This window comes from Balaenoptera musculus, chromosome 3, assembly GCF_009873245.2.
Source record: "Balaenoptera musculus isolate JJ_BM4_2016_0621 chromosome 3, mBalMus1.pri.v3, whole genome shotgun sequence".
NCBI lineage: Eukaryota > Metazoa > Chordata > Mammalia > Artiodactyla > Balaenopteridae > Balaenoptera > Balaenoptera musculus.
This window is the reverse complement of record NC_045787.1, coordinates 160,475,391-160,483,656: the sequence shown is the minus strand read 5'-3', so window position 1 is coordinate 160,483,656 and position 8,266 is coordinate 160,475,391. Positions and strand designations below refer to the sequence as shown.

The 8,266-nt window shown below is 38.8% G+C and overlaps 1 protein-coding gene across 1 annotated transcript; it reads left to right on the top strand.

Moving 5' to 3' along the window:
• Positions 1–1,521: 1,521 nt before the first annotated feature.
• On the top strand, positions 1,522–7,673 carry LOC118892613 (olfactory receptor 7G2-like). Its single transcript, XM_036847355.1, has 2 exons — positions 1,522–1,821; positions 7,035–7,673. Exons 1-2 carry the CDS (start codon positions 1,522–1,524, stop codon positions 7,671–7,673), a joined length of 939 nt encoding a protein of 312 aa, XP_036703250.1.
• Positions 7,674–8,266: the final 593 nt, after the last annotated feature.

Here is an 8,266-nt window from a genome sequence, read left to right as displayed (position 1 = left end):
GGCCCTGTTTTGATACTGTAATTTCTAGATACTCCTTTTGCGGTCAGAAATTAGAAGACCTTCAAAATCAGGGCAAGAATTTGCAACTTTATTCAGGTTAAAGTTTTTAAAAGGCAATTGATGGAATCTGATGAACCCTTCAGGATACCTAAATCTCTACTTCTCTAAGGTTGCATTCTGGTGGTATGAGTTCAGTTGCAAAGCCTGGAAACCTGAGTTCAAATCCCTTAAACACCTACCACTGGAGGGTCAAGTACTTTGGATCCATATCTTCACCTCACTTTATCTTTCCGTGAGCATAAATAGAAGGATTTTAGAAGCACCTGACTCATAGGTCAGCAGAGAAAATGAAATTAATTAGTATGAGAAAAGTGCTGAAAACTATGCCTGACAGTAGAGCATTGCAAGCGTTAGTGATAGTGTGAACAGTTAATAATTATTATTGCATTTAATTTTATGATACCTGGTAATACCATTATTATTATTACAATGATTATAGATCGTGTTTGTGATAATAATCCTATAATGGGACAGGAATGGAAATGGGGAATTAAAAGGACAGATTTTGGTGATCCATTGAAAATGATGAGTTTGAATGGAGCCATGAACTTGAACTCCCAGAGCATTAGAAGAACATTGATGAGTCAGGCCCTCATTTTCCTCTTTAATTATGCTGGGTCTGCTCCAACACGTAAACAAGTTGATTTTCTAGGCACACAGTGATCTGTGCTCTAGAAGAGTGGTCGTCAAAGTAAAACCCAGACCAACACAGCAACATTTGGGAATATGTTAGAAAGGCAAATTTCCAGCCCCATGCCCAACCTCTGAATCTCATATTCTGAGTGTGGAGCCAAACATTTGGGTTTCGACAGATCCTTGAGTTGATTCTAATGCAAGGCACAGTTTGAGAAACTCTGCTGTAAACCCGTATTTCATATGCTTGGTTTGGGTTTTCCTGCTTGCTGGTTGGAAGCTTTGGAGAATTCTCAGTGAATCAGCCATATGTTGTTCCCTATTTTTTTTTAACTTTATTTTATTTTTTTTAACATCTTTATTGAAGTATAATTGTTTTACAATGGTGTGTTAGTTTCTGCTTTATAACAAAGTGAATCAGCTATACATATACACATATCCCCGTATCTCCTCCCTCTTGAGTCTCCCTCCCGCCCTCCCTATCCCACCCCTCTAGGTGGTCACAAAGCACCGAGCTGATCTCCCTGTGCTATGCGACTGCTTTCAACTAGCTATCTATTTTACATGTTGTTCCCTATTTTATTCCTATTGTTTAGCACAATGTGGGAAAGTTCAAATTAATTTTGAGTGTAGGAGAGAGAAGGACAGAAAGATTAGAGGGTTTAGGAAGTGAGAGAGACTGAGAGAAAGGCACAAGGCAAAGAAAAACATGAGGACCATTCACTTCAATTTACAATACAGATATCACAGTTTTCTAAAGTAAGTGATTTGTGTACATCTGCTATGTGTCTTATCACATGTATTTTTCCCAGCAGACTCATCCACAACATGGAATCAGAAAGCCAAACAGGTGCAGGAGAAGTTCTCCTCTTGGGCCTCTCAGAGGATCCAGAACTGCAGCCCCTCCTCTTTGGTCTATTCCTGACCATGTACCTGGTCACTGTGCTTGGGAACCTGTTCATCACCCTCGCCGTCAGTTCTGACTCTCACCTCCACACCCCCATGTACTTCTCCCTCTCCCACCTGCCCTTCACTAACATCAGTTTCAGCACCACCACAGTCCTCAAGATGCTAGTGAACCTCCAGACACAAAGCAAATCCATCACGTATGCAGGGTGCCTAGCTCAGGTGAACCCAAGATCAGGGTTATTTCTATAGTGACTTTGTGGACAATGTTCTTAGGAGAATTTTAGTGTCAGAAAGAGAACAGGGTAGGGGAAGGAGTTGAGCAAGGGTGTCATTATAGCCAGAGCACTAGCCTCAGCTTAGGTTTTAGGTGTTCTTATAAAAAAAAAATGGTATCTATATGAGGAGATGGATATGATAATTATATTGACCACAATGATAATTTCACTAAGCATGTATATCAAGTCAACATGGCTTACAACTTAAATATGTATTTTTTAAAATAAGCAGAGAGAAGAGCATATCATTCTCTTTGTGTCTCCGGGTGAGACAATCAGCCAACATGAATTTGGGAAAGGTGAGGAATTTGTCAAATTAAGGTCATTTTTTTAATTGTTTCTTTTCCTATGCAAAAGCTTTTCAGCTTGTAGCAGTCTACCTGTTTATTTTTGTTTTGTTGCCTTTATTTTTGATGTCACTTCCAAAAATTTATTGCCTACACCAGTGTCAAACAGCATAACCCCTATGTTTTGTTCAGGAGTTTTCCATTTCAGATCTTACATTTAATTCTTTAATCTATTCTGAGTTGACGTCTGTCATTGGTGTAAGACAGGAGTCCAGATTCATTATTTAATCCTCATTACCTGAAACAGCATCCTCTTCCCTAAGGACATAAATCAGCAGAGCCACTTGACTCCAGCCCACCTACCATTTTAAGTGTCAGATCTTTTGGTGCTACATGGAAAATTTAACCTTTTTTTGAACCAGCTAAGGCTTTGTGTATTTTACCTAATATACATGTGTTTGAAATTTACTGCTGTTAAGATGTTCCTCAGTGATATTAAAATGCCATCTTGTCATAAGTTTATTTTAAAAATATATCTAGAAATATATAGCATAAGAAAATTCATACAGAAAAAGTTAGAATGAAAATAAATGATGAACACATGAAAATACTGAAGTCTTTAAAGAAAAATGTTTTTAAGTGAATATTAAGATGGAGCACCATCACATCTTAAATTATGGATGAAATCTCATGAGATCTACTAGATAATAGACAAAACTGCACACTAGTGCTTTCGGTGACATTGTATTTTTTTTTTTTTTAAACATCTTTATTGAAGTATAATTGCTTTACAATGGTGTGTTAGTTTCTGCTTTATAACAAAGTGAATCAGTTATACATATACATATGTTCCCATATCTCTTCCCTCTTGCATCTCCCTCCCTCCCACCCTCCCTATCCCACCCCTCTAGGTGGTCACAAAACACCGAGCTGATCTCCCTGTGCTATGCGGCTGCTTCCCACTAGCTATCTATTTTACAGTTGGTAGTGTATATATGTCCATGACACTCTCTCACCCTGTCACATCTCACCCCTCCCCCTCCCCATATCCTCAAGTCCATTCTCTAGTAGGTCTGTGTCTTTAGGTGACATTGTATTTTATCACAACACAATTTTAAAATTAAAAAACATAATTCAATCCAAAGTTGCCTAAATGTGAAGGAAAATGTACATTGAATCTATCGTGTGAAAAATGGAAAACATGATTATGAAAGCCTAAAAAGAGAGTATGATGTCTGTTTATATTGAGCACAGTCACAATAGATCATAGGGAATAAATTGGATACTGCTGTATAAAATATAAAGAACAGGAATTAAGGAACAGGAAACATTCAGTGGCTCTAAAACTGAAATGCCCCTAAGTGTCTGAATTTTATAATATCTTAACTATATTCATAAATGTACTATTTGTATCTAATATGTAAAATATGTTTTCACACAAAAATTGAAATCAGGCTTTCTGGTATTATTAATTTGAGATGCCTTTTTTTGTAATTTTATAAAAGGATCCAGGAGTTCATTAGAAGAGAAGTGTGTGTACATATGTGCAAGGTATGTAAAATGCAGGCGAGCATGAACAGGTGAAGAGAATGGGTAATGTATCCTTTCCTCACAAGTCAGGGATCAGTCATCATGAATTCCTTTCTTCTATAGTTTTGGTCTTTAATGATTTGACTGCTCAAGGATCAGAACGACATTAATAATATATGTCTAATGAGGAGCTTTGGATATTGACCCCCCCGGGGAAAATGAGATACTCTAAAGAATCAACTTGTGACAACATTTCAACGGCTCTTGCCTAGTCAAAACAGGCACACCTTCCAGAGATAATCCTTAACTAGAATTTCATTGTCTCATTTGGTCTCTCTGCCCTTTCTGAGTACAGATCTGTCTTCAATATCCAGGTGTCATTTCAAGTTTCATCTCACACTGATGCCAGTCAGGTAAATTAATGCACGTTAGATAATGTTTTTGTAATGAGACGAGGCGTTTTACTCCAAAGTCATCTATGGGAAGCAATGAGCAGAGTACATGTATGAAATGATCAGAACCCAGTGTCCCATGGGACTCCAGACAAATTGTCTTCTTGGTGACAAATTCTCATGTTTGTTTGTATCAATGCTCACCCAGTTCTCAGTCTGCTGGTCTAATATTTTCTCTAAAAATGGAAAAAAAATTTATCCTCCTGAGCAGAGATCTACCCCTTCTCAAACATGATGACTGTTATAAAATTTTCTGACACTTACTTAAATTCTTCTTGTGGTTGTGGGGAAGGTGTTTTGTCAGCTTTCCCTTCATGCCCATTCCTGCTTCTTTAAACACCACTGCACAGAAGTGTGTCTGCATTATCTCTGGACTTGGGCTATGAAATTACAGGGGAGAAAGTAGAGACACAGAGAAACAGCTAGCTGTCATCCCAGTACACCTGTTTCTCTTTATAAAATTGCCAAGTATTTAATATAAGAACAGCAGAGATAGTATAATAAATTTTAAAAATATAACCATCCTTCAACTTATTCTAGAATTTTCAAATGTTGACACTCTATCATATCAACTTCAGGTTTTTTAAAAAAATAAAGTAACAAAATAATACACACATACAAAAGCCCTCCCTTTTGCATGCCCTCAGTTGTTGTTCTCCCCTTCCTAGAGACAACATCACCTTGAATGTGGTGGTATCCCTCATGCATTGCTTTATGGTATATATGTGTTCAAAAAAATACATTGATAAAAGGAATCAACACAGCAGAATGGAGAAATAAAACATGATGTAACTTGCAGTGGAATACTCCCTGGTGATTAAAAATAATGAAGAGGGGTTAAATATAGCAACAATAGAGAAAAGTGAAATCACATAAGAATGCAAATTGTGAATGACATGCACTGTATGTTGAGTACTATGCTGTCTGCTCTGTCTCTGTTCATTTCTCATCATTGCAACATCCCGATGCAGCTTTATGATAGTTCCCATCATACAAATGAGGACACCAAATCTTCTCATACAATTGAACCATTTTCCCTATTCTCAAAGGAAGTGCTGGTCCTGGATTCAGTTCAGAGTGCTTGAGTCTAAGTAATACAGCAAATAATAAAGGCTGTCATGCCCACTTCCATCCCCCCCCAGGAGAACGAGGACCACTGCTTTACGGAGACAGTGCTGTAGGATGCCTGAATATTTTGTAAGTATCATATGTCTTCTTATCTTGTAATTCTCTGTCTTGCAAGGGTCAAAAATTGTTGCTATACAAAGAGGGGCCGCGGTGGTGAGAGGCCCGCGCGCCGCGATGGGGGGTGGCCCCCGCTCGCCGCAACTACGGGAAGCCCTAGCGCAGAAGCGAGGACCCAACATAGTAATCAATCAATAAATAAATAAATCTTTAAAAAAAAAAAAAAAAAAAAAAAATTGTTGCTATTTTCTTTGACTTTTGAGAAGACTATGCATTTTGTTCTCTCTCTCATTTATCTTTTTTTAAAAAAAATCATATGCCTCCTATCACCTTAGGGGAAGAGGTCCCATTAGGATGAGACGGAGAATGTCATTGATATTTGCACACCTTCTCTTAGAATTAATTGTTAATGCAGGTGCGTTACATTTCATGAGGGAGTCTTATGAGCTCTAGTTTACAGGCAACATTTTCTAATATTTGCTCAGGTGCAGAGTGTATCCTTGGATAGATGCCATGACCTGCTATACAATATTTCATGCATAGGGATGGACATGACACTGTAGGGAAGAGAGAAAATTTAGAGCATGGTCCTAGATTAAAATATTAAAATTTTAAAGGAAAATTGTAAAATCTGAGTGTTGGTTTAGGAATGGTAATTCTGTACTATCCAGCGACATTGACAATGATTGGTTAAGAGAGTCAACTCAGCAGTCAGATAATCTTAGCTCAGACTTAGTCTTTTCCACACACTGTGTATTTCATGTCCATGAGGTACCCTCACTTTACCTAAGTGTCCGCATGGATGAATGGAGTGATAGTACGATCTAACTCACCTGTAATTTGACAAGCCCTTCAGATGATTCTGCGGCAGGTCAAAGTTTAGGCATCATGCATTACAAAAGAGAGAGGATAACTTCATTCTCATTTTTCTTTTGCTTGAGGCAATATTCAGAAATATTCAGAAATATTTCTGAAGGAAACGCTGTGTCTTATTCTTTGTTTCAGCCTTAACACTTGGCACAGGTGTGATACCGAGTTGGTGACTAATCAAAATAATGGCCAATAAAGAGAGTAGAGGGAAGAGGAAGTATGAGAGATGTTGACGGAGAGAAAAATTAGCAAAGGGACAGACTTGCATCGTCTTTTGGGTTCACAATAGGCACAGAATTTTCTTTTTATTTAAGCACAGTTTCAAAGTGTTAGCATATATGGCATTCATCTGGAGGGTATGTTAAAACTTAGATTGCTGGCCCTTACCTCCAGAGGTTATCAGCAGTACATCTGGAATGGCACCAAGGATTTGCATTTCTAGCAAGTTCTCAGTTGATGCTGGTGCTGCTCATCTGGGGAACATTCATTTCCTTTTCTTTTCACTCCATTTCCCCATCAGATTCACCGACAACATGGAACCCAGAAATCAAACAGACGTTTCAGAATTCCTCCTCCTGGGATTGACAGATGATCTAGAACTGCAGCCCTTCTTGTTCTGCCTGTTCCTAGCAATGTATCTGATCACTGTCTTAGGAAACCTGCTCATCATTCTGGCTGTTACCTGTGACTCCCATCTCCATACCCCCATGTACCTCTTCCTCTCAAACCTTTCCTTTACTGACATCTGTATAAGCACAACTGCGATCCCAAAGATGCTGGTAAACATCCAGGCAGAGATACAGCACATCACTTACATAGGCTGCCTGACCCAGATTGGCTTTGTCCTGGTTTTTGTTGGTTTAGAAAATTTTCTCCTTGCGGCAATGGCCTATGACCGCTATGTGGCCATTTGTCACCCCCTGAGGTACACGGTCCTCATCATCCCCCGATTCTGTGTTCTGCTGATTCTACTCTCACTTTTCATCAGCACAGTGCTTGGCCTGCTCCTCAGTCTGATGGTATTGCGGCTGTCCTTCTGCAAGGACCTGGAAATCCCTCACTTCTTCTGTGAACTTGCTCAGGTCATCAAGCTGGCCTGTTCCGATACCCTCATGAATAACATCTTGATATATACCGTGGCTAGCCTGTTTTGTGGTGTTCCCCTCTCTGGGATCATTTTTTCTTATACTCAAATTGTCCCTTTTGTTTTGAGAATGCCATCAGCAGGGACAAAGCTTAAAGCTTTTTCCACCTGTGGGTCTCACCTTGCAGTTGTGTCCTTATTCTATGGGACACTTTTTGGAGTTTACATTAGTTCTGTGGTTACTGACTCACCCAGGAAGACTGCAGTGGCTTCAGTTATGTACATTGTAGTTCCTCAGATGATGAACCCTTTTATCTACAGCCTGAGAAACAAGGACATGAAGAGAGCCTTGAGGAAACTTATTAGTACGATACCTTCTTTCCCGTGATCGTGCCCTCTACTTTGGACTTGAGTTTCTAGAACGAGGCAAGGGATTAGGAATCCTGGGTGAGCCATAATGTCTGATACTTTCATTAACAAATTCTTCTAAAACAGCCAACAGCAGAATTTCCAAGTTAACTTTAATTTGGGTTGACACCAGATTTTGCTTTTTGTTCAGCCATATGCTGTTTGACACATATTTTCAATTCTTCAATTCAATTTCTTTGCTCAGTTTCTATAGAAGTAGAGCCTGAAGCAAGGGTTCTAGTTTTTATGAATTTTTTGCATCACTCTCAGAATAAGGAATATTGCCAAAATTATTAGGAAAGGAAGTACTGTAGCAAGGCTGTGGTCATATCTAGAGACTAACTTCCACCTGATCCATGGTGGGGCCATATGATTTGCACCCTGGAGTTAGGTCTATAGTGGAGTAAGAGATCTTACCTTTTCCACACCTACTTATTAATGAATTAGATTGAGGAACATAAGTATCTACTATAGTCAGTTTCATTATCTATGAAATGTGTCAGTGGTTTGAAAAGTGAGATATTTGAATTCCATTAGTGAGGAAGCCTTCAGTTCTAATAAGAAAAAGAATCT

What these genes read in the sequence shown, in the direction of transcription:
- LOC118892613 (XM_036847355.1), top strand. Translation starts at nt 1,522, where the DNA reads ATGGAATCAGAAAGCCAAACAGGTGCAGGAGAAGTTCTCCTCTTGGGC. An exon ending in ATGCAGGGTGCCTAGCTCAG is followed by an intron (nt 1,822 to 7,034) that starts GTGAACCCAAGA and finishes TGCCTGACCCAG; the next exon opens with ATTGGCTTTGTCCTGGTTTT.